Raw genomic sequence first — 26,739 nt, 5'->3', positions numbered from 1 at the left:
AAAAGTGCACAACAGGTGTGAGAGAGAGGGGTGAGAATATGTGAGAGGAACAGCCCTGCAGACTCCCAGGTCAGTGCAGGAGGAGAGGGAGGAGCTGATCCAGGTGCCCGGGCAGAGACACCCCTGCAGCCTGTGATGAAGGACATGCAGAGGCATTATTCTACTGTTATTCAGTAGCAATAAATTAAATTACTCTTTCTTTCAAGTCTGTTTCACCTGTAGCAGTAATTTGTGAGTGAGCTCCCTGTCTTTATCTCTTCTCTTGAGCTTTTAATTATATTTTCTCCCCATGTCCTGCTAAGATGGGGTAGTGAGAGAGCAGCTTGTGAGCACCTTGTGGCCAGCCAAGGTTAACCCAAGGCAGGGAAAAACCATGGTAGCTCTTCTGTTTGGGCAAACATGGCAGAAAACCATTTTTGTTAAAAAGCATTTAAGCATAGGAAATAAAGAATAACAGCACCTGTTGGCTGTGTAAGGCATCGACTGAATCATTAAGGGTGTGTCTTTTGAAGTGGATGGGAAGGCAGCAAGGGCTGAAACACAAATCAGTGATAAGCAGGTGTATTTTTAGGTTGTATGAATCAAATCATAGTTTTTGTCTTCCTGCGTAACCAGCTTGCCAAGAGTCAGTGCTGTTTTAAACTACTTAGTGAAAATATTTTTATACTTTTGATCTGCTTTCTAAGCATGGCAGTGCCCTTAAGCCAATGGATAGAAGTCAGTAAGTATCAATGGGGAACATGTTACTTTTTGGATAAACTTTATATTCTGAGATTAGAGAGGGGTGGATTGAGGAACCCAGCAAGGTTTTAGATGGCCTTTGATTGGAGGCTCCTGCAGATCAGCAAGCATGTTTGTCTGGATTTGTTTTTGTTTTCAGATGTCCTGTTTTAAGTTGTCTCTTCATTAATATTCACCCAAATGAACTGCATCAAATGTTTAACAGTGAAGGGATCCACTGGAGGCAGGGAAGACATATGTCCAGAGCAGACTGTACTTGATTAGTGTTTGCAGACAATTGCTCCCCGACAGAATGAGCCTGGGCTACTGGAAACAAAGGGTTTCCTGCCTGAAGCAAAATTGAATCATAATTATCATAGAAGAGACTGATGCTTATGAGTCACAATTTGAGATGTGTACTATTGCATGTCAGTGGTAATTAATTGAATCATGGTATTCATGATAATAATAATGAATATTGTGAAATTTCAGGTGCGTATTGGTGTTTCCCTAATGCTGCACTGAACTAGAGGAAGAATGTTGGGGCATTTAGGGAAAAAGGGAGGTAGCTATATTAAAGAAAAGATTTTATTAAAATAATACCAAAGGTCTCCCATAAAACCCTTAACAGAGAATTCTAAATTCTTAGAACTTCAGTATGGTTATTTCAAAAGGAATATATTTAATGGTTGTACCTTGAAATATACATTTATACACCTACTAATACAAACAGAAAGGGCTTTTCAGTCACCCCCTTTGCACCATTTTCATGCTGTTAAGGTCAGTGAAATTACTTCGTAAATCACAATGAAAAATTATGAAGAACTAGGTCATACAACAGCTAATCTTTCAGGAGAACTTCTATAAAGTGTAAAGACTCATATGCATAAGAAAATCCCTCATAAAAATTTCTAAAATTACATTCTGCAGAACGATTTTTCATAAGAGGCGCAACATTGGTGTCAGACAAGCACAAGGGAATTTGTGTTCAGAGGAAAGGGAAGAAGCATATTGAGGCTGTTTTATTTACACCACCTTGCAGTCAAGTTGGACTATTTTAATTCTGAACTGTTGTAACCACCCTGTTATGTGATCTGAAGTGTTGATGTGTTGCATTTGCTTTCTCCAGCATGGTATACTTGGTTAAGAAATATTTCTTTTCCTAGTGGAAGGAATGTCTGATCTGAAAGTTAGTCTGAATTTCATTGGAAAACTCAGCAGTTGAATATAAACATTAAAAAGTCAACCAGAAAGCCCTGAATTTACCTAAGTAAAACTACTAAACAAACAAGTGCTCCCAGACTGCTGAGGATCAGTGAGAACATTTTAATTGCAAACTACTCTGAGAAGAGTGGGGGAATTTTAATTAAACCAAAAAACAACCACTACTGAAATTGAAAAAAGCAGATTATTCCTAAGAAAGTGATTGTTCTATCTGGAGGGAAAAAAAAAATATTAGAATTTTTTCTAAAATGTCACCCAAAAAGGAAGAAGCTGTCAGATTATCAGGGTCCACTGCATCTGTGCTTTATGACAGAAGAGGTCCTATCCTAAAGCCAACTGGGGAACAGTAAACTGTCCTCGTGAGTGGATGTGTGGACACAATGCTCACACTGCTACAGTGCACTTATGTTGTGGTAATAGTAAGTTTGTAAATAAAAATGAAAAAAACCCTGACTTTATCTTACATTTCTCCCTCAATATGAACAAGTATGCAACTGAGCTTTCCTTTTCAGAGGACCACGTAAGGTTTGTGCTCCTGTATGCACCTCGTTTGCTGTTATTTTCAGAAGCTGGGCAGAGGGCCCTGGTCTGTGTTTAGCTTTCAGAGTATCACACGCCTTTTCCTCTGGTTCATGATTTAAGCACAAGTGAAATAACAGTATTATCTTTTAAGCACTGTTGGCAGAAGAGTCCACTGGAATGAGATTAGTTTATTCTTCAGGGATATAGCTTCAAATTCTCTATATTAGTTATGCTCTCTTCTGGAGATTTTCTTAGCAGTTGTAAGAGATTTGGTCTTTTTTCAATAAAAGAAGAAAGGATGATTCCTAAGTGTTTGTAAAGCTGGGTAAAGGGACTCTGGAATTCAGAAACTCTGCTCTGTAGCTGATATTCAAAAGTCAAAAGTGAGGGTGTAACATCTTCATTGAGTAAATAGTGTCTGCTGCTAGAGTTCATCAGTACAATTAGAGTAATGAAAAACACAAATAATGTTTTTGAAATATTTTGCATAATTTATAATTAATTAAAGAATATAATTAGGGTTTTCTCTAAAGGAGAAAGTAGTCTGGGTGGGAAAGTTTCATTCTGCAGCATTCATTAAAACAAATCAGTTACATCTTCTTTCACTGAAAAATTACATTGGAAACAAGATTTGAGTCTACATGTGTCAGCTACCACTGTTAGGAGGGGCATGATAGAAGTGAGATCATTGTAATTCTGAGCTGTTGAAATAAAGATGAGAAGGTAAAAATATTGACAAATACCTCAAACTGTGCTTATGAAATAATGTGTGATAAATTATAGATATGAGAAATAATTTCAGAAGTACCCAAATACTTTCTTTGCATTATTGACGTTTATTAGCATGTCAGGCTCAGACTCAGAAAATTCAACCCAAAAGTTTTTTTGGTTCAGCTGCCTGAGGTCCAACACTAAAAGTAATATATTCAGCAAACGTTTTCTTCCCTCAAATTGCTGACTACAGAGTTATAACAGGCTTGATTTTGTATTGTGGCTATCTAGAAACATAGATAACAGCACACACAGCACAAAAGTTCACAGATCCCTTCTGAAGCTCATTTATATTTTCATCAGACCTCAGTGGATCTAAAATCTTCTCTAACCTAACGTATTGCCTCCAAAATGATAAAATAATTTGTGTTTGAGAGATCAAATCCATAATAAATGCAAGATTTTTCTATGCATTTGCTAAAAAAAAAAATCCCACTATAAGTTTCTCTGACATCTTATGGCTTGGAGAGGGCTCATCTCTCCCCCTCTCCTTCCTCCTTTGGATTGACCATTTATCTTATTAAGGAAAAACAGCATATGTGATTATTTCTGGTTGTTATGCAGCAGTGGAAGTCATCCAGTTTCTTCCCCCTGGCCTGTGTTCCTGAGGAGCCACCAATTACTGAGTCTGAGTTTTAACCACTCCTCATAAATCACTGCTACTAAAATCACTAAACAATGATGTAATTTCAGGCTGAAGTACAGCTTTATTGCATTTGATTGTTAATAATTGTATCACAATGATCATTTTCTCTTAAGTATCTCAGTGCTCCTCTTTAATATCTGCATCCAGCTGCACTTTATCACTCAGTGTCTTCAGCTCGTGTTTTCTGACTCAATGACTGCCAGTGAAGGGCCTTGAGAAAAGTGATGTCTGTGGGAGAGGGGCTGGATTCTGCTTCACGTTGTGACAGCCCCACTGCCAGCTCCAAGCTTTCTCTGCAGAATCTGCCTGACTAATGACAATAGAAGGGCCAGAAAAAATCACAGTTGGGGCTGCCATTCCCAGGCTGGGATGGGAGCCCTGAAGGCAGAAAACTCATCTTTTGGTTGAGCATATTTGACATGAGAGATATGGGGAGAACATCATCCTGTGTTCCCATTACACCTTTACAAAGTTAAACTATACCTTGATCAACTCTGACTGAATTTCCTTCTCAGGATATTTTTCTCAAAATTATTCTTCACTTCCTCTGTCAAAGAAGAACGGACTCTTCTCTTGAACATGCTAACCAAAGATATATCAATTTGTTATGGAAACCATGTGTCAAGTTTAAGATATTTCTAATAAGAAAGGAATCTAACTCTCTTTTAGCATTAAATCTGCTTTGTAGTCTCAAATGTTAAACATAATTGTAAAAAGATGCTATAGCTCTTGCCAGAGCATGTGAATGTCTGCATATCTCTGTGTGTGTGTATATATCAATTTATGATTATGAAGGTTTTTTCCTAATTTAATGCATATTTCTATTAATTTTTAAAATTTTATTCTATTTGTATGCATTTTTTTAGTAAAAGAAATTTTAAAGACATTTAAGGAAAACATAATGTAAAATAGAAAAAAAAAAATCTTTATAGATGTTAGTAATGGGACATTTTAAATGGGATTTATTTTATTCCCAGCTAGATTTCTAAAGATGGTTGGTATGAAATTATCTCTTTTCTTCCATCCATATGATTACTATTCTGTATCTGGCTGTACATAACTTGATTATATTATGTTCTCAGGGCTGTTGCTGGAGTTGACGGGGACCTTGATTTAGTTCATATGGAAATCCAGGACCCCAGTGGAGGTATGCAAATGAAAATGTTATCAATTGATACACTAGTATATAGTTATTTCTCTCTGGTTTACAAGTACTTTTTGAACTGTTTTTAAAACTAGTCAGAAGAGAAAATGTGCAAGTCAGATTCTCTCTCTGTTTATTTGTAGTCAGCAAAACTGTCTTGTTATATAAAAATATAGTGTAATTTAAAATCTACTTGTTTTTCACTTTAAGAGGAATTGATTTCAACATGCTAAGCTCTGTTGATAATGTCCATTAATAGTGCAATTTATCCCGGCATTTAAACATTGAACAGTTTTTCCTGATTTGCAAATAAAACTGGCAATGCAGTGTTAATGCTGGGTGAGTGTCTGTTAATGTGAATCATTGCACGTGTCAGGTCTAGTGCAACAGCCACCATCTCTCAGAATTTCCTCACGTTACAGTATCCAGGATACTTTGAAACTTCAAAAGGAAAATAAATGGAAAAGCAGATTAGTAGTCAGAATGTGCTTAAAGAGTCACCATGATTCCAAAAGCTTGTCTAGTTTCTTGTTACCTATCATACTCTTGAAATATAATTTAATTCCTTGGATCAGATCATCTAAGTTCCTGTGCAGTCTAAAAGTGAGTCATAAAGAATGCACAGTTTGACTTGTTCTGTTCCCATAGCTTTTCTTAATTATAGCCCTATTAAAAAAATCAAAGTTCCCGTGTTAAAACTGAATGAAAAAAGTCTAAATCTTTTAGCAGGAAGATTTATGAGACATGGTGACAGCTCCATCAACTGCTTTCTTTAGAGACAATGTAAGATGATTCTTCAGGGCCTGAATGCAAAGGGGCTTTTGGTTGGTGGTGGAGTTTGGGTGTTTTTTTTTAATTTCATTTGGTTGATTTTAGTTTAGGGTGGCTTTTTTGGAGTGGAGTGTGGTTGGTTGGTTTGATTGGTTGATTATTGGGATTTTTTGGTTGCTTGCTTCCTTTGTTTGTTTGTTTGTTTCAGTCATGGCTGGATTTTGGTTTGGTTTTTTGGTTTGTCTTTTGTTTGTTTGTTTGTTTTAGCTTTTTGTGGGTTTTTTAATTTTATTTGTATTATTTAAGAAATAGCAGAGAAAGAAAAACTCTCATGAAATATATCCTGGCTAGATTCTCAACAAGCTGACTTTATGCAATTAAGGTAAATACAAGCATAGCCATTGATTTTAGTGGAAACAGCATATTTGCACTACCCATATGACAAAGAACTGTAATTTTTGTGTTGTGAACTGTGAACACCTGCAACACTTTAGATGGTCCATTGCTGCACCAAATATCCTCATGGTGATGATTTGGACATAAGCAAGAGAAGTTGGATTGACTCTGCCTCTTAAACAGATCCAGTTTCTAAAACAAATAATTGCATCCAATATGCTGGTTTGTCCTTCTCTAATGAAAAGTCATTAAATGTGAGATGCATTCCCCCTCACAGTGCAAAAGTAGTGAAGGGCATGAGGATACATTTTCTGCTCTCTCACACGGTACCTGGAGCGTGGGTAGCATTGGTGATATGGACACAAGGTTGTGTAAATAACATTTTCCTCACTCTACTTGGGCAAGTCACTCACCTACTTTGTGCTCAGAAGTTTGTGACAAAGGATGAGCTGTACAAGAGCTTAGGGACGGTCTTTAAGAGTCCCAGGGAAGGTCTTTAAGTCACAGCTTGTATAAGGTAGTGATTGTTGGCTCTGCTCTCTCTGATAAGAGCAGATTGTATCAAAGATGCAGTGGTGCTGTTCTAAGAACGCAGGGAGAGAAGATAGTTCTTGCTAACTGGAGAGGAAGAGAAAGGCCATAGCCTCCTCTGATTATAAATCAGTCTAAGCTTTCTCAGCAAGGTATTAACTCTGAATATAGAAATCCTGCCCCAACAGACCAGTTCCAATAGTGTGCTAATAATGTTTCTGAACATTCTTACAGAGCTTTGAAAATAGGCTTTAAAATTCTGCACGCTGTCTATTAAATGGAGCCTGATTCTTTTCTCATTCATCACAGTTTTATACTGGGGTTGATCTATTGATTTCAGTTATGTTGTGTCAGGCTGCCATTTCTCCAAGTGAATAATTCGGCTCTATGCATAGGTTAAGTGAGAAAAGAGGCTTCCTTCTATTATCCCCACCCATGAATGGCTCATTCATCTAACCCCTAATCTCTCTGGACCAGCAAAATTTGGATAATAACAGGCTGCCTCCAGGGAACGATCTGAACTGTAAGCAGTTAATATATTCTCAGTACACTGGAGATTGAAAAAGTCTTATATGAGAATTTAATATAATAATTCTACAACTAACTCACCTGGCAAAGGCAGCCTTTTTCCTACATGAATAGCATTTAATACTGCTTGCTTCTTTTTCCCATGATAGTCCTGTCATATGTTTCTGTCTCTCTTCCCTCAGGTTATCGCTACATCACTTGCCAGATTCAAAATTGTTCTGATAAGACAATGACAGTCCCATTTGCTGGCAGCACTGATCGGGATTCCCTGACTGTGCAGGATGACTACATATTTCTTCAGGTACTGCCATTTTTGGGAGAGACAGCTCATTTTCAAATTCAAAAATAAAATACTAAACAGTGCAGCAACACTGTAGGGAGCAGGGAAGAATTCATGGATGGATTCATGAATGATTTATGATTTTTTTATATGGAAAAAAACATTCCTTTATGAGTCCAAACAAAAAAGAAATTTTAAAAAAACCCTTTCCTTTGTGCAACCAGTTGCCCTTTAACTATATTAAAATTTTCAAGTGGACTGTGTTACTTTTTATAAATACTCTTGTGTGTTAGATAAAATGCAAACCTTGTGTTCTTGTGATTACAAATTCTTCTAGGTCCTTTCCAGGACAAAACACAAAAATGTTCCCTGGGAAGAGCATCCAAGGACAACCACTGGCAGAGTAGTTGCACAGCTTCTTCACATGGATTCTCCTCTGAAGAGGAAATGTTCTTGCCAGGAAAGAACTGCTAACATGGTTGTGCTTAGGAAGCAAAATGGCCATAGCTGGAGAGTTTGGAGCAAATTAGTGTGGAATCATAGGATGATTTCGTTTGGAAAGAAACCTTAAAATCGAGTCCAGCCACAAACCTAACACTGCCAAGTCCATCACTAAGCCATGTCCCCAAGTGCCACGTCTACAACTCATGGTGGTCCAAATTACATCGGGGTTATTTCGTTCCCAAATTACAAGACCTGCCTGCAGAAATATGGGCTGGAACTTTGTCAGCCATGTGGCACCAGTACAGCTCAGGCACACTTGTTAAGTATTGTTTTAAGTGCTTGGCACTGGTTGTGGTTTGCATCTATCAGAGCTGCAAACTTCTCAAGGAGCAGTCATGTCCTCTTTGTTTTATTGCCTCTTTGTATTTATTTACTAGGGAAGTTGCTTGTGTTTTCCTTACTGCTTGGCTATCATTTTTCTCTTACTTTGATGAGATTTGTTTGCTGCAAGGCTTATCTATTTACTGAGTTTTGCAAGAAAGCTATTTTGTGGCAATGGATACGCCTCCCCACCAGTGCCTCAGTGTGCATCAGATTGGCTCCTTTCCAACATTCCCCCCTTGAGCCTGTTTCTTCTGCAAGGACCTGGAAATTAGTAGGGTCACAATGGATCTCTTCTCCTCTTGTTTGGCATAGGGGTTTCAAGGACCCACATGGCTAAGAAGAATTAACACCCAAAAAAACCAAACAAACAAAAACCCCAACCAAAGAAAGGAAACCAAAACAAAAAACCAAGAAATTACACAGCAACCAAAAGAAAAGAAAAAATACCACAAAAAAAACCCAAAAAACCCTGAAACTGAAACCCAGACAATGGCATTGGGAAAGAACTTTTGGACTAAAATAGGCATTTTCAGCTAAGATCTAGCCCTCATGGCACGCACTTTGCTCAAAGCAATTATCATCTGTGGCTCCCCCAGGAACAGTCTAAAAATGGATTTCATAGTGTGTAGGTGCTGAGAACTGCTTCTCAACATGCAAACTTCCAGACAGCTGTGCTCATCAAAACACTGGCTGCTTCCTCATTGTGCTTTGCTGGTGCTGTGTACAACTGCATCCTGAGCTGTTACTCCCTTTCATGACAGACATGAGCAGACACAAAATGGAAGTGCAAGGTGGAAGTGTACACAATAGACAGTTGCTACTCAATGATGCCTTTGGTAATTTGGTCTCTCTAGATCTGAGACATGTCAGTGCCAGTAGATGAGATGTTCACATGTTCCACATTAAGGAGAAACATCTCCAGTGTTTTTTCTTTGGACTTTTCTGCAGTAAACCACAGTATGTAATGTATATCTTATTACTAAATTGGTTTGCAGTTAGCCATATCTGTATTACTGGAGGACAGAAGGTGACTCTGGCATCCTGTAGTCACATCTGAAGCACAGCACCCCAGAGGTGTGAGGCAGGACAGCATTTACCTGTTCCAGTGCAACCTTTCCAGTGAAAGCACACAGCAGCTGCACATCTGAGAGACAGCGTACTTTTGAAACCATGTTGAAAGTCTTTTATCACTACACTAAAGTGCAGTTATATAAGTTATAATCAGACCAGGGACTCCTCATTGTATCACCACAATGCCTGTCAGAAAGAGGATGGGACAGATTCCTCTGTGCAAAAAGACAGGAGGGTTAGAGATTGTCTCTCTGCCCCTGGCATTGTTCATATTTCCTGAGAGTGTTGCAGGTCTGCACTGGCCCAAATCTATTTTGGAGATTTTTACCATCTTAGAGGAAGATCTCAGCCACATTTCTTTAGTATGTATATATCGAAAAATATTAGAAAATTTCTAATACTCATTTTTTTACCAATTTGCACTGACAGTCTGACAGTTCCAGAGGTGATTTTAGTAGGAGGATTAAAGTTTCAACGCTGTTCTTAAGCACAGACCAGCCTTTAATACCAGCGAGGCTTGATGTGATTAGGTGTTTCAAGTCCAATTTTCCTCTGCCTTGCATCACTTCCATTCATTTAAACGTCTTTAAATGAATGATGTTAAAACATGCATTTTAAAAAAGCCTTTGAACAGACAGGTAAGACTGCCATTTAGCACTAGTTAAACAAATTATAAGGTTTTTGGTTTGATCCATCATCATTTAACAAATCACATTCCTAAAGGCATCACATTCTTTATACCACAAAAAAAAAAAAATGCATACAATATTAAATACTTTGTTACCTTTAAAATATTCAGGCATGTGGACCTGCTGTCATATATCAACTTTATTTTTACCAAGCCAAATCAAGTGTTCATGTTTCAGGATAAGCTGTCTTTCAAATCAGGTTCCATTTTAGACACAAAAATTTAGGAGAAAAATAGTGAGATTGGGGTAGGATTTTAAATGGATTTCCCAAGTAAAAGAAAGAAGATGAGTCTCAATGTAAAAAAAAGTGAAATATTACCAATGGCTAAGTTTTATTTGATTATATCATCTGGTGGTGCTCAAAGGTTTAGTTGGAATTATGCCAATTTATATACCAGCACTTTGGTGTTACATTTCTGATTAGAAAATCCAGGAGAGGCTGCGAGTTGGCTATTTTCACTAATGTTTATTTGGAATATTCCTTTTGATACTTTGGAAGATTGCATTAAAAGTAATGATTACATATTTCAGTTACAGCTTAAATGCAAAACAGTCTTCCATATCAGGATCTCTAGATTTAGCATAATCTGTCACAGAGTTCTGTTTCTCCTTTGCATAGACAACATCAGCAAATCGGACCAAGTATTACGTGTCCTACCGTCGGAATGGCTTTGTACAGATGAAGTTGCCAAAATATGCATTGCCAAAAGTAAGTATGCATGCTTTTCTTTCTCTTTTTGCATTTGTCATCTTCTCTTTCTACCTAAACTAGTTTTGTTCTGCTCTTTTTCAAACTTTGTTATCCTGAGTTCACAATTTCTCCTTCTAAGGATTTTTGAATCCTTATTTTCATTTTGAATACTGCTTTTATTTGTGTTCCATTAATGTAGTATTCATAAACCATAGAGGCGAATAACGTACAGCAGCTTATTTGTCATCAGTTACTGCAACAGTTTTTGAGCTTTGCTTCCATCAGGCAGTGCTATACACTCAATGGCAATGGAAAAATATAGAGCATGTGTTCTTTCAAGAATCAATTACATTTTAATCCCACATGATGTTGTCTGGTATAAGCATGAATCCTAATATAAGAGAATTTTGCTATTTTGTATTTCTCTATTTCATTAAGGAATCCCAGTATGGACTTTGACTGCTCAATGAAATTGCAAGGCTTGGTGAGAGGTTCCTCCAGTCTGCCATATCTTCCTAGTGATAGGGTTTTTATATTTCCATAGTAAATCAGCAATTAAGCACAGAAATTTAAATATCGTCTAATTGCTGCAGTTTAATTTTTTGTGGTGCACACAGTGTGTTTCCTAACTTTACAGTTAGAAGGCTTCTGCAGTCCTGAAGAAAAATAACTTGGAAGTTTGAAAGACCCAGTGGGATAAAACCCTCAGTAACCAGCTCTGACCTTACAGTTCACCCTGCTCCCAGCAGGAGGCTGATCTGGAGGTCTCATGAGGTTCCTGCTCTTTCATTTGACTCTGTGATTCTACCATTTATTTAGCAGAGAACTTGTTTTCTTTGCATGCCTTGAATTGTATTAGTTTACTTAATTCCTCATCTAAGGAAGGACATTAACAAGAGCACAATTTATTTCCTTTTGCTGTTATTGTTATAAAGCAAACATTCTAATATCAGATTTTTTTTATCTTAGGTTTTTTTTTCTTTTTTAATGCCAGTATAAATGGTGGTCTGAAGTAATTTTAAATCTACAACATATTACCAGAGTCTCAGATCAAATCCTCAGGTATTAGTTGAACAAGAATCTGAAACTTGGATATGCTCCTATTAGCACTACAAAAATATCTCTCTCTATCTATCTCTCTATCTTGTCAAGATATGTATAGTCAAAGACAGGTATATAGACCAACACTAACACAAAGTTATTTCCATGTTTTTCAGGCCTTCAAGGCAGCCTTTATGCTTTCTTGGGGAAAATTGTAGTCAGGAAAACAGCAGGAGAATATCCAGGTCTTGAAGGTTAAAATATGCCAAACATGGACACCTCAAGGGACTGCAGCCCATTGAACCCTGCACTGGGACACAAATAAGCAATTAAGGAGCAAGGCAGGGAAGCAGAGTGTAAACAAGGAGCTTCTGACACATTCATAAAGTGTCAGTCACAATTCCCTGGCATTTCTGTCATATGGAGTCTGGATTGTTTGAAATAGTGATGAATGCTCAATTCTTTGCCTTGGAAAATATGGCTTTTGGGTTTTTTTGAGGGTTTTTTTGGGGTTTTTTTTGTTTGTTTGTTTGTTTGGTTGGTTGGTTTTTTGGGGTTTTTTGTTTGGTTGTTTTTTTTTTTGTTTTTTGGGGTTTTTTTCTTGCTAAGTGGATTATCCCAGGCTTGACTGAATAAATAAATTAGAAGTTAATGATTTTGTTTTGGATAGAGTCTATAGCTACCTATGAACAGGTTGACTATGTCATTTTGAAAGGGAAGTTTTTGTGCTCTTCCTAGTTCAGGAAATACACAACAAAAGGAATAAAGTAAATATAATCTCTTCAGCATTTTGACAATGCTTCCAGGAAATGTTTCTTTGGCATCTGCAAAAACAGAGTTCAAAATTTCAGGAAGAGGGCCTAGAAGCCAGACATGCATTTAGAATAGTGGTGAATATTAAAGATTTTAAGTTTTTCTGAGAAAGACTTTTTTTTAAGTGATTTGGTCCCTTCACATTACAACAGAAATTTTACATACTGATATAAATAAGAATACAGCTCTGAAATTTTTCACAGTGCTATATTTCAGTGAGAATCATCCAAGTGCAGCAGAATTGGATCATGGAATTTTGCAAAGACACAGGATATCAGCAGAGACACTGGCACATTAAATGTATATTTAGAACATGTGACTTTGGAGCTGCTTATTTTACGGTGGTAGGCGATAAACAGAATGGATGAATTTACAAAGGATATTTTTTAAGATTGATTAAAACCAATAGCTTCTGAAAGATGAGTTTAAGAGAGTTTTAAATATTAGATTTTGCCTAACCAGGAGATGAAGCATGACTATAAAAGGCTATATTTCATTTTTCTTGAAAGCATGAAATGAGATGTCAAAAAAATCTCTTTCCAAGTGGTCTCTGTACAGAATTTTTGAGCAGAGATTGTATACAGGGAAGCAAAACTGTAGCCAAGTCAGAAAATGCTGTAGACTGGTCAAGGATGTGTCTAACAACGTCAGGAGAGCTGTGCCAAAATATATCCTATAGCCTTAGGGAACTGGGCTGGGTTCTTCAGATATTATTCTTATGCTGCATAGATTCCTTTCAATATGATTTTACATACAGAGATAGAACGAGCAATTTCAGACTGAATAGTTAGAAAATGTTTTTGATGTCTCATTTTCCTTTCAATATGAAAAGGTTGGAAATCTGCAAAGAAGTTATTCTCTTTTTTTAATATTGTTTGCATTTGCATTTGTGTTTATGATTGTATTTGTCCAAATCCATCCCCAGAGAGAAACCTAAAAAAGAATAGTGTGTCTTTGGACATATCTGCAGTCCTCCTTACTTGTGAATAAAAGGCTGCTAAAAGCAGCTTCCAGCCAGGCTTTGCCTCTGTTAAGTTTCTGGGCTCCAGCTCCACTGTGCCACTGAGATCACCTTTTTGTAACACATCATAGCTCTGTGTGTGTACAGACAGCAGAGCCATTGGGGGCCATCAGGATTCAGATAATTTTTTTAACCTTTTTTCTGCGCTGTTGAGAGATCTTTTCCTTTTTCTTTTTTTTTAACACTGTGTTTGATACTGACATTGCATGGAATCCCACAGCTGTCTCCCGCATTTGACAAGTGCTGGCTGCTGCCAGGAAGGCTGGTAGCAAAGGCTGAGACCATATCAAAGGTTGCTTGTACATTCCCCAAAACAGAAGAGGAATTTTCAAACTATTGTTTTCAAACTGTTATCTTAAAATTGAAATAGTTTTTATACTGTATTCCATTTTACCAAGATTGCTTCTTCTGTGCTGCTAAAACTAGATCAGAAGTTAGGAACTCGTAGCAAGTGAAGACCAAAATCAAGCCAAGAGCAGCAGGACTGCATTTGTGTGTCAGCTTGGTTGCTTCAGCATCCAGGAGTGTCCCAGGGGATCCAGCAATCCCCTTGGGCTGTTTGCAGCCTGGAGCAGAGGTTCAGCTGCCACTGCTGGGAGTGTGAGTCTGGAAGTCTGCCAGTGGCAGGGCTGAAGCCCCATGCAGACAAGTGTCAGCACACTTGTATTGCACAATTTCCTGCAGCTCTGGTTGCCCTCTCCTTGGGAAGTGCAATTTGAAGAGGGAGAGGGGGAGCAGTACATTGGGTCTGGTCCTTGTTCAGGTATTTGAGTCTTGCTCTGATGTGGGTAACAATAAAACTGGGAACTAGTTCATTCGGAGAGTTTAAGCAAAAAAAAAACTTTGTTAACAAAATTTTTGACCAAGCCAAAGAAACTGCTACAAATTATGGCAATTTTACTATTGCAATTGGGAATAATTTAATTATTCTGAGTTCTCTTCCCATCTCTCTTAAATAAATTCCATTATAAAGGGAGATAATGTTCTCCCTTTAAGAACTGATACAAGGCATTGATTGATTCTGCATTCATTCATGCCTCATACAAAATCTTAATGATGCAAGAGCTCTATTGTTTGTTGTATCCTGCTGCAATTCAGAAAGTTTAGTTCTGAAAAGATATGGTGTGGAAAAAGCTTCTTTCATCTTTTTCAATCTCTGTATCTGTTTTCAATCTTGTGACACAGGCAATAATGTAAAATTTTTCAGGTAACCAAAATAAATGGAAGTATAGGGGAAGAGTGAACAAAAACAAAAGAAGAAAAAATCCAATTGCCTTAGAAAGAGGTTGAAGTCTGTACTTTATTCATGGCAATATGAATCCCCTATAAATTCCTTTTATCAGAATGATGTATTCTTTTTGTTTGACTATCACCTCATCACCTCAAAACATGCCCATCTCTTCCTTGCCTCAGTCGGAATACACATCACTGTTTTAAACATACACTTACTTCTGAAATTGTCTGTGTCATTCAGTAATAGATAAAAGACAATCCTTAAATGGGCCTATCCATTAACAGCAGAAATGCTAGAAGATTCCTGCAGCCCTTTTGTGTGATGTTCTCTAAGGATTTGGCTGCCTGATGGTTGGATTGCAAACTACTGAGTCCATGACAGCTCATTTAGCAAGGCTCAGTCTCACAGTAATTTTTGTCCCACTTGGGAAGCCCCTTCACCACCTCTGCCACTCACTACCCTGGGAGGCTTTGGCTGGGGTTGTTCCCCTGTACCAGGCAGAAGAGCAGTTTTCAGCTCCATTCTTCTGAAAGTCCACTGGAATGGCTGCTGAGCAAAGGGAAAAAGGGAACAAACTAGAAATGCAGTTGGCAGTGTCATTTGATGCAGGGGAAATATTCCTTTCCCAGGCAGTGTCACCACAGCAGCCAGTGAACCTGAGCTATAGCAGCTGTCTGACTTGCTGGGTGTACAAATCCATCTGAGGAGGATTCAAGGAACTGTTCTTTTCTTCACTGTGCAACTTATTGATTTCTCTCTCTGAACCTCTTTTCCTTGGCCAGGCAAGGAAGATTAGGAGGATTATTTTTGGGATATGTGCCATCCAGTTACCTTGATTGTGCTTGAGAGATTACAAGAGTATAAATGTGGTACATCTAGAGGTCAAGACTGAGACTACAGAGCCTTGAGCCTCTACTTGAGTTCCACTACTGATACATTTACTCCTCACCATGCTCTGTTTAATACATTGCTTATTTCATATTAACATTTTGCTCAACCACAGCATCAGAACTTTGCAAAGGGGCAGAATTCTGACATCTGACCAAAAATGGTAAGATTAAAGACCCAAGAATTTTGAATGATACTTTCTATGTTTTCAGCTCATTGTAGACAAAGGAGCATTGGTGGGCTGTACAATCTTTGTCATCTTTTATAGTCTTCTGTCTTCAGGCTGTAATTGAACTTATTTGTGTCATAGAGTTTCTTATCACAGTTAGTAATATGGTAAACCCTAGTGAGCATTTCTTGAATACAAAATTCTGTAAAGTATTTGCAGACTTATAGGCTTATAGTAACTTATAGTTACTGAATGTAGATGGTATACAGTGAAAACAACTAATTTCTCTTCACTTCCTCCTTTAAACTTTTTCCCTTCTTTCCTGCTATCCACAACTCCTCCATATCCCAACTCTATTTAATACCTTTGTGCTTTTTGGACCAGCTTTTGATTGGGTGTTCATTCAGCTTTATGTGATAACAGACTTGACTACATTAAAAGCAGGTAATTAATTATGGAAAGATTGTTGGTATCTCTGTGTTAGAAGTAAAGAAATATTTTTTAAGCAGTGTTTTCAATAAGAAATATTTTATTGTGTACTTGTTGGAACTGTTCTTAGATGTCTGTGCTCCAGGTCATGGCTCAACATGCACAGTTGTTTCAATGCCTTGTGTACAATCTCAGTCTCATTTATTTAACAGACTGTGTTTGTTCCATGTGATATGGAGTTTCTTTGAAGTGGTGCTCATCTTTTGGCATAAGTTGGCCTCCTGTAAATGCCTAATTATTTTGGGTATCACTTTGAAACTGTCGTTGTGTTATTTATTTGTTAATTATGTTCTCTGCTATTGATGTAGTACAAACATAGCGGCTTACAAGTCCCTGAGAGAGCAGGAGTGACATGACCTGTCACTGGATGCTGAATTTAATCATGCCAAATTTTAACATGAAGTCTTTGATCAGGATTCGTTTAGCATTTTTTGTAGAAAAGTAATTCTAATTCAGCAGATCTCCAGCTGTCCTTAATTCTAATTCCATGGGCTGGTTAACTGCTTTGGACCTATGAGTAGTTTCACAGATTTTTAGTGATAAATATACAGATTTCTGTGGTCTAACATATCCCAGTCTAACATATCCCAGTGAAGAGGGAAGGATGAAGGAAAAATTGTGATAAAGGAATTTTAAAATACAGTGCACAAGAAGCACTTTAGTAAACAAAATAGAGAACTCTCATGGGGGCTTAGAGCTTTAAAAAAAAAAAAGAAGTTTTGGACAATGCAGCTTGTAGAGTGTCAGAAATGTGCAAAAGCTTACAACCTAAGAAGAGGAGATAAAGGGAGTATTTGGGAATCTCAGTCTGTGGCTGATACCAGCTGACATTGGTGAGCTTTGCAAAAACAAAGAGAGAAAGAGGAAAGTGAAAATGGCAAGAGCAGGGATTCTTGGGGCAGTAAGAGATAAAGCAAAGGAGCCATGGCAGACTTGAGAGGGCAAAAGTAAAGTAGTAGAGATAAGAGAAGGGATGCCCATGGAGAAGTGAGCATTCCACAGAGGAAACAGCTATGGCAAACTGGGGAGAAGGTTCTGCCTTGGGGCATCTGGAAAGGCATGGACTCCCATTTCAGGATGGAAGTGAAAGAAAACCACAAGATCTTAATACTGAATGTTTATGAAACTGGAGCCTGGAGATGCAAAAAAATCTGAATAGAGACAATAAGGAATGTTCCAGAACCTGAAGATCTCTAGCACCAGTAAGGAAAGTCTTTTAAATTAATTTGAATAAATTGTGTGTGAATAGCATAATTACAGAAAAATAAGATGATCAGTGACACTTTGAGTAGTTGCAGAATGTAGATAAAGAAAGCAGGGACCCCAGCAAAAGGCAATTGCCTTAGTCCAAGCGTGAAATCATAAAAGAATAAATGCTTTTCTTACAGGATCTGCTGAGGTTACAGCCTAAGGTTGTATCCGTGCCCATGAATTAGATAAAGCAGTAAAAATGTGCATTCCCTCTATCAAGATTTTCTTTCCCTCAGACATCCTTTCTAGTTAACTCTTAGGTGACAGACAGTAGCTATTGCCTAGCAATATTTGCTGATGTCCCCTCTCCATGTACTTCTCACCTCTTGAGCAGTGGGGGGTAGCTGGGATGAAGGAATGGAACCCATCCCCTGTATTTGCCAATCAATTTCTTTTTTTTAAAATTCACACTTCAGAATAGGGATAGTATAAGAGTGACATGACAATTTACATTTGTTTTAACTAGATTTTCAGCAGTTTGTGTCATCAGGATTTTGAAAGATAAGTTGAAGAATTGGGCATGAAATTTGCAGTTTTCCTCACATTGTCAATTACTTTTCCCAGAGGATTGTATCAGAAAGGACGGGGCAGGAAATGCACAGGATTGTTGCAAGGTGGTATAACTGAAGGACTACGTTATTCCTTGAGGGAAAAGAAATCACTGTGAAAGGAAAATAGCTGTAAGGCTGAGCTGGAAATCTGAAAGCATAAATTCTGAAAAGAAGGAACAAAGTTCAAGGCAGTGCAAGGGTAATTTCACTTGCTATGACCAGGATCTGTTAAGCTCTTGCCTCAGCAAAGTTGCCATCCAGCAGCCTGAGAGGACAAACATCTTTATTAGTAACAGCCACTGCCAAGAGGAAAGTGAACTCGGATTTGCTGAGTAAACTTTTGCATCCAACCTCTCTTTCCCTCACGTGACCCCCACAGTCTGCCCAAAATTAATCTGCCAGTCCTTGTGCCCTGCACATTTTGGCTCTTGGCGTTCTGTGCTGATGGCTCAGCTGCTCCCACCCGTCCCTGGGATGGGAGACCCCGAGCTGAGCCCGTCCCCAGCTCCTGCCTCTGCCACCAAGGGCCACCCCAGCAGGCACTGCCACCTCAGCAGGGAAAGCGTGGAGTGGGACAGCACAGGGCAGGGAGAGTGCCTTACCTGCATTCCCTGGAGGTTTGCATTTCTCTGTGGCACTGTATAAATGTTTGATTGTAATAATGTAGTCGTTAATTTTGCAGAAGGCTCCCGGCTTTGTGGAAGATTAAGGGTTTTCTAGAGGTTTTCATATTAAAATATTGTTTCTTTATTCTTTTTGACTCAGCTTCACTTCCATCCTTGTTATCAGATAGTCATGGGAATTTTCCATGTTGTATAATGTGGGCTACCAAACCTCATGTTGCCCTGGTTTAAGGAAGGAGATGAAACATTCTATACATTAAAGAGACTTTTAAAAGAACTTGCTGTGATTAGTTGCTGTGTTTTGCTGGTATTTCTACCAAACTCTCCTCTTTGGAGTAATTTTTCAGTACAGGAAAAAAAAAAAAAAAAGGATAACTATTCCTGAGATGCTAAACAAAATAATCTGCTTTACTACAAAGTTCAAATGGGAGTCTTTGGAAATAGCATTGAGCTTAGATTCTTAGATTCTTTATTCACTTCTTGTTTTGACATGTGTCACATATGCAAAATACTTTAACTAAACTATTAGTATTTAATAACCCTCCTCTATTTATATTAAAAATCTTTCCTTTGCATTAGTTTACTTCTATACATGTCTTTTTTTAGTCTAAGTGCCTCAGTCACTGTGCATATTGCCTACAGTGTGACCACCACGCTTTGCTGAGTTCTCAGTGTTGCCCTGTTAGTCACACTTTCTTCAGTCTGGAGATTATTATGAATTTGGTTTGTCTTCTCGACTTTTGTTGGTTTTTTTAAGCTAATTCATTCTCAATTCTTATTCTCTTGACATCCTGGTAGCTTTATTTACTATTCACTCCATTGTCGTATTACTTTTCCAGTAATAGGTGACCAGAACTGAATACAGTATCCCAGTAAAGTACCAAGGTCGTGAAGAGCTTACAAATTTCAGTCTCTGTGACTTGATGTCATTTCTTACATAGCCCCAACATCTGCCTTTGTGCTTCCAGATCATGTTGCCAACTCTCATCCCTTTATTCTCTCTCATAAGTTTAGTTCAGTGTTGCTACTTCCTGATTTTTTTCTTCTGTTTGATATTAGTGTTAAATTATTTTCCCCAGCTGTGCATTTTTTTTTTTTTGTCTGGGACATTTGGAGTGAAGAATCTGGGAAAACTGAGAGCAAACTGTAGCAATATCCGTGCCTGAAATTCCTGGAAAATGAATGCAGAATGTAGACTCTCTTGTTATTTCTGTTGAATATTTAAGTGGTTGTGTAGACATAGACAGACAAATTAATCTACTATAATGCACACGAGTTGTGTCCATGATAAATACTATATTCTATGTGAACTAATGTACATTGTATCTGATCCTCTTTGTGCTATGCTATTTTTTTACTAGTTGAAGATTATTTTTTTAGATTAGCGTTGTTAATGTTGTTTCATTCTTCCATTGGGTCTTTTCCAGATCTTGGAAAGTCAGTCACTTGTTTTGTTTTTTTTTTCTTTCCCTATTTTTCCTTTCAAGAAATCATTTCCTGCTGAAGTCAAAGCAGATTACAGATATTGCACATTCATTATACTTTTTTTCACGATGGTGGTTTTCACTGCAGTCAGAAGGCAGTGAGGAACCACATTGGAGCACTGGGACAGACATGCTGATTAGTATTATTTTGAGAAGTTATTGTTTTTAAACATTCATATGTTTCCCCTCCCCCAGTATTAAACTCTCCTGACCAACTTACTGTTTGTAAAATAGAAATTATGTAAAAAATTAGTCATTATGTACCTTATTTTCCTACAGGACTTACAGATAATCAGTACAGATGAAAACCAGGTGTTTGTGGCTGTACAGGAGTGGTACCAGACAGACACATACAACCTGTACCAGTCTGACCCACAAGGTGTTTACTACTCCATCTTGCTGGAGAATGTCCGGAGCACAAAGCAGCCAGAAGAGAATGTCCTGATAGATATTCTGGAGGTATATCTTTTATATTTTCCATTATTTTTAGTCTGTGTGGGGGATTTTTTTTTTATTATGAGTATAATTAATTTTAAGAATTGCATTTTCACAGTCATATTTAAATAGAAAATCTAGGATTTCTGTCTTATTTGTAGCACATTGCTACTACTTACATGTTTCCCTCTTGCCCTACTAATGTGTTGTGTACTCTAACTAGATTCTTGGGATGGGGTTCTATGGATGTGCAAATCCAAATCTTGCTAAGATTTTTTTTTTTTAGATATTGAAAAGTGAATCTGGCAGCACAATTTACTGTTGAAGTAAGAAGTTCTGCAGCTGTCTATGTACAACATTTTTTCTTCTAGGTGTCTCAGAGACATGTTTCCTGACTTAAGAGCAGGACATCTTTTAGCCAGTAGGGTTTTAAGTAGTAATCCTGCAAGCCTTGTGCTAGGTTTTGTCAATTCTGAAAGGCTAAGAGCCAACAAAATTAGATATTGGACAGCAAATCCACTTGCTTTCAGTACGTGTCTTGTGCCAACAGCATTTTCTATGAAACAAACTGGGCTGTAAACAAATCTATCTTGTATTTTAACATCAGTGCACTTGGCAAAATAAAAACTATAGTGTTTTGGAAGAGTATCACAGGTTGTTATCAATTCTATTCCTGTTTAGGGAATGGAATCTCAGTGCAATGAATTTCAATGTAATAACGTGTACATTTGCTCCGGTTCTGTTCTTTCTGGCCATTATCAGAACATTAAAATGGCTTTGGTCTGACTCAGTTTGTCCATTACACATAATTTGCCTAGTGTTAATTTAAAAAAAGCTGCAAAACTTTAAAGGTGCACCAGATTTCTTTGGCAAAGGTTTGTAGTAATTCTGGATACAAGGCACACACTGACAGAACTGTTAAATGGCTGTAATTAGACTCTTCTTGGTGGAAAATGATAGTGTTTTCTTCCTCCTTATCTCCTCCATCTTTCTTTAGCTTTTTCTTTCTAAATGGCTGTGGTAAAACAAAAAGGTCTCCCATTACCAGTGATTATTTTCTAGACTCTACCTTTTTAGAAATGAGGCTTCCTAATGAGTGAAGCTGCACATTGTGTGCAGCCACGTTCCCACAGGGTGATTTATTGACAGCATTAGTTTGCAGCATTTTACTCTTGGGCACCCCTGTGACCAAGCAAAGCTAAAAGGCACTCAGGTGTTTTTTACTAAAAGGCAGTCAGGTGCAATCTCTACTCCTTGCATCACCTGTAGCATGTAATTTCAGATAAGTTGTACAGAGATGCTACCCCTGGATATCCTTTTGTCTACAAGAATTATTAACTTAATTCAGTTACACTGATTGTTTCATAATTTCCCAATGTTACTGAGGGCATATTAGATAATACAATTGTAGTTTATTGTGTGCTGGATCTATTTGTAGGGTTACATTAAAAAGGAAATGTACACATCATAAGGACAGTATACATGAAAGGGCAATACATGTGGAGCCATACAATTCAATTTTTTTAAGCTATTTTTGAAACTGAGTTGCTTTATAGGAGAGCACTGATGGCTTCTAGATAGCTTGTGTGATAAATAATTAGTGTTCATCTTGTTTACTAGAATGGGATCAAGTGCTCAAAATGTGTGGGTTGTTTACTCTGTATAAAATTGCTAATAAATAAAACACATATTGCAGCCCTCGCGGATGGCTTTTTTTGGTCTAATAGGTTTTTTTGGGCATTTTAATGCAAGTATCCCATCTCAGGAAGGGGAACCTTCAGTGCAGCACAGAGACAGGTCTCAGTGGTAGAAAATTTCTCTTTCTGCCAGTGTATAATTCTCCTTAGAATTTGTACTGTTCATCTTTGTTATCTTCTTCTGACTCCACTTAATCTTTTACTTGTATATCTGCTATAAAATTTTAATAGGTATCTGTCTGTCTTTATTAATTTTCTATTATATGCTTTATCTTTTTTTTTGCACCATACTTCTTCTTATTTTGAACACGTAAAAGGAAACTATTTACAAATACTTGTTTAAAAAAGAGAAGAAAAAAATAAGTTAAGTACTAAATGACTGTCCAAAAAGAGCATGCCCTTGAATTATGTGACAAGGAGCATATCCTTGAAATTTTATCAAGTAATGCCAGTGTGAAAGAGTCACAAATTTGACACAGGCATATTTGCAGAATGGGCATACTAATGCAATACCTCTACATTGGTTCCTGCTGTGACTCCTTATGTAGATAAGAGCTACATGAGTTGCAGTCCACTTTCTTCATGCTTTTTTTCTCCAAACAACAAATTGTATATATTTAAATTTTAGTCACAAATATAAATTATATAGCAGTCATTTCTACATTTCAGTAACTGCTGCTAATAAACACTGTGGGAGCATCTGAACTGTGCTTCTTGCTACCAACTAAACAGAATATTGTTGGGATGGAGTATCAGAAATGTAACAAGGAACAATTAATACGTCACAGCAGAAAGTCTCAGAAAATTTTATAAGGTACAAAGTGCTTTTCTGAGAGTACTGGGGAACAACTATTCCCTGAACTGTTTAAGAAAGTAGGTACTCTGAGAACTAAGCTCGAAGTTAAAAATCAGCAGAAAGGTGCTTTGAATTTTCTTATGTTCAGCTGTCTTGAGTGTCTCCTGCACTGTTCATCAGAGTAACTGAGCACTGCACAATGTTGAAATGTCTTTTTTTCCATAGAAACGTATTATTAATGTGAACCTTTTCCTTTCTTGATAGAAAGAGACTTTTGTTGCAATTTTAGATTAGGGAGCTAAGTCAAGGAATAGAATGTACAGAAGAATTTGGGTGACTTGGCATCACAGCCTAATTCTGGAGACAGATTAGACACACTTCATTTCCAGTATTTACAGAGTCAGGTGTGTATTTGTATAGGCCACAGGACAAATGAAATGGAAAATGCTACAGCAGGGATGGGATGTTTTAAAGATGCCATTTTTTTACACACCATAATTTTGTGTTAGTTATAGGGTTTTAGGCTAATGCACCACTCCGAACATGATATTTCTGAACTTGCTCTGAAGATAGATGCCTGAAACCTATTTATTATTTCAAGCAGGATTTATGCCTTTCATTCATTGTGCAACTACTGTGAAGTGCTGGTTGGCTTTTATCTTTTAAAGCAGCAGTGAGAGAAGTTAACTGAGACACTGGAAGGAATGTTTTCATAACCTTTCAATGTTTGATAGATTCAAATATTATTTCCCATATTCTAGAGAGGAGAAGTTACCCTGGAGCTTGGTTAGATTAGAAATGGGAGTGGGAATGGAAAAAAAAAAAATTAGTCTGACTCCCATTTGATGATTATATGGAATTATTAAATATTCATTAAATGAGGGGGTGGGGAGGGGAAATAGAGGAGAAACAAAAATAATCATGATGCAGCACTGGTTTTGCCATCCATAAATGCAGAGGGAAACCTCAGTTGCAGTCCCTGATCTAATTATTGTTTAAATATTTATTTATGTGTTCACTGGAAGGAAGACATGCACAGAAATTTTACCCCAAGTCTGCCTTCCCACGTAAATATTTGAACTGCCAGGCTTTTCATGGCTGAGCTGTGTCTCGAAGGTAGACTATGTAAAAAATCCCCAGCAAGATTAAAATGCTTTGAAAGTAAAGAAAGCAAGTTCATAATTTCTTTTCTTCCTTTCCTTTTCTCACCTGCACTGCAAATAGATGACTTTTATGGTATATTTGACTTGGAGGCGGTTCTGATCTTCCAGCATCCTGGATAAATAACCCAACCACATATGCACAGAATTTAAGAAAGAAGGAGCTCACGAGAGAGTAGAGTATTTAAATGTTTATACAGATTTTTTCCTTATATAAACTTATATATATTTCCAAGTTTTAGGCTGTTACCATAACCAGTAGTACATTCTTATTCTCTGTAGGTTTGGATCAGTTCCTTCCCATATTTATAAACAGTGAGTATCAAATCTAGCCTGGTGGTAGGGTTGCCTTCTTTTCCCCTTCAATGCAGACTTCTGCTAAATGAATGTTAAATGGAGTCAATAACTGGCAGCTGGAAAAAAAAAGGAACAGTAAATATTTCAAGTTTTAAATATAAAAGTTTAGAAGTGCATCATCTTCTGCAGGTAAATATTCCTGATCATCAATCTTGTGCATTTATTTGTAATGAATGATTCAGTTTTGTTAAGAGTCAGCAGCCAAGGAGATGAGCAAGCTGTACTGTGCTGGAAATGTATATCCGTTTATATATGTTGTCCAGAATTTTTAAAAAATTCAGGAAGTCTCATAAATAATGGCAAGGGAATCAAGAGCACTCTTAAGGAAACCTTCACTTTTAATAGAAGATCTCATCTCATGCCCATGGGTGGAATATACATTAATATGTTAATAATATAAATGTTAGGGCTAGAACTAAACATATTAAGGTATAATTACTGTCAGATTGCTTCTAAAATTATACTCACTAACTTTAACTCTTTGAGTTGTAGTAATTTTCTAATACAGGTTGTTTTGAAATAAAATAACAGCCCAAGAGAAGAGGGTCATTTGTTGTTATTATTTTTTCTCCAGAGGTTAAGCAGGTGAAGGGTGGCTAACTGGAGTGTGGAAGCATTTCAGATGCTTGAGAGGTGATTCAGCCCTCAGTGTGTCTCCCTCAGATGATCTGCCTATATTTATTTCCTGCAAAGGACAAGAGTGCTTCCCAAATCAGTGTAATTGGAAAAGATATGATACTGTGTTGTGTTATTGTAACCTATTGGTGTGATATTTATATGATATGGGTACAGAAATTCAGGTTTAAGGGTAGATGGTTGTTCAAAATTGCTTACATCATTTGTACAATAGCATTTTAAAGATTTCTATATTTAAAGAAAATGCAAAGCGGAAATTTTATTGGTGAGGCCATGCTATCATAATTTTTATATTTTGCTATATAAAATATTGTGTTTTGCTATATTAAACATGTAGTTTGATTAGCCTTCTGACATGGAGAGAACTGAAAATCCTTTTTAAATACATTTAGAAATAAAAATCAGTTTGTAATTGTCCTTGTCTTCCCCCTTTCTGCCTTTCCTCTTATATTTTTGCCTTCCTCATATGTTTTAAGACATCATCCACTTTCAGTTTCCAGGAGAAACTACTTGAGATACACAGTTCAGAGCCACAAAAGAGCAGCTAATCAGGGATAATCCTTGTAAAAAAAAAAAGTGTTTGTGCTGGATATTAACTTTTCTTCTCTATGCTTCAGGTCAGAGGTGTGAAAGGAGTCTTTTTGGCCAACCAGAAAATTGACGGGAAAGTTATGACTCTGATAACCTACAACAAAGGCCGTGACTGGGATTTTCTGAACCCTCCAGACATCGATATGAATGGCAAACCCACCAACTGCAAGCCTGTAAGTGGCTCTTTTTGGAGCATCCTCCTTCTAAAATGTGCAAGAATTATCTGCATGGTAGGATGTGCAGTAGTTCCAGCAGCCCACGAGCTTTGTGCTGAGTTTACCAGCCAGACTAGCAGGCAAATGGGCTTGCAGTGCATGAGCTGTGGTTCCACAGGCTCTTAGTCCAGTCGTTGTGTAGAGGGAGTAGTCAGGGCTTTGTGGTGCACTGCATTTCATATTTGAGATCATTTTGACACAAAGAGGGCACATTTCTTCTTCTTCACATGTCAACCACACAACCCAGTTCAGTGTAAACATGGCAGTCATTTGTGCCTGGATATATGGGGTACATCATAAGTCAAACAGAGATTACCAATAATCTTTCTCTTTCAATCTCTTCATATTTTTCTTTCATAAAAAAAAAAAAAAATACAAGGTAACTGTTGGTTCCCTGTTAAAGGGAACTCCTGAAAGTTGCTTGAAAATAAATACCATGGTAACTTGCATAAAATATTCCTTTCTTTTTGTAAGAT

At 37.4% G+C, this 26,739-nt stretch overlaps 1 protein-coding gene across 12 annotated transcripts in view; it reads left to right on the top strand.

Annotated features, from left to right (window-relative positions):
- The window catches only part of SORCS2 (sortilin related VPS10 domain containing receptor 2), a 543,792-nt gene that overhangs the window by 432,126 nt on the left and 84,927 nt on the right, over window positions 1-26,739 (top strand). For all 12 annotated transcript variants that reach the window (XR_013339870.1, XM_031504585.2, XM_077782742.1 and 9 more), the window contains 5 exons: window positions 4,966-5,030; window positions 7,436-7,554; window positions 10,741-10,830; window positions 20,656-20,835; window positions 26,075-26,221. Coding sequence is in view for 11 of the 12 variants with exons in the window: in XM_031504585.2 (XP_031360445.2) it covers window positions 4,966-5,030; window positions 7,436-7,554; window positions 10,741-10,830; window positions 20,656-20,835; window positions 26,075-26,221 (601 nt within the window). In the remaining variant the exon portion in view is untranslated. The remainder of the gene's footprint in view (window positions 1-4,965; window positions 5,031-7,435; window positions 7,555-10,740; window positions 10,831-20,655; window positions 20,836-26,074; window positions 26,222-26,739) is intronic.

The sequence above is a fragment of the Lonchura striata genome, chromosome 4 (genome assembly GCF_046129695.1).
Source record: "Lonchura striata isolate bLonStr1 chromosome 4, bLonStr1.mat, whole genome shotgun sequence".
Taxonomy (NCBI): domain Eukaryota; kingdom Metazoa; phylum Chordata; class Aves; order Passeriformes; family Estrildidae; genus Lonchura; species Lonchura striata.
This window is presented reverse-complemented; position numbering and strand designations above follow the sequence as displayed.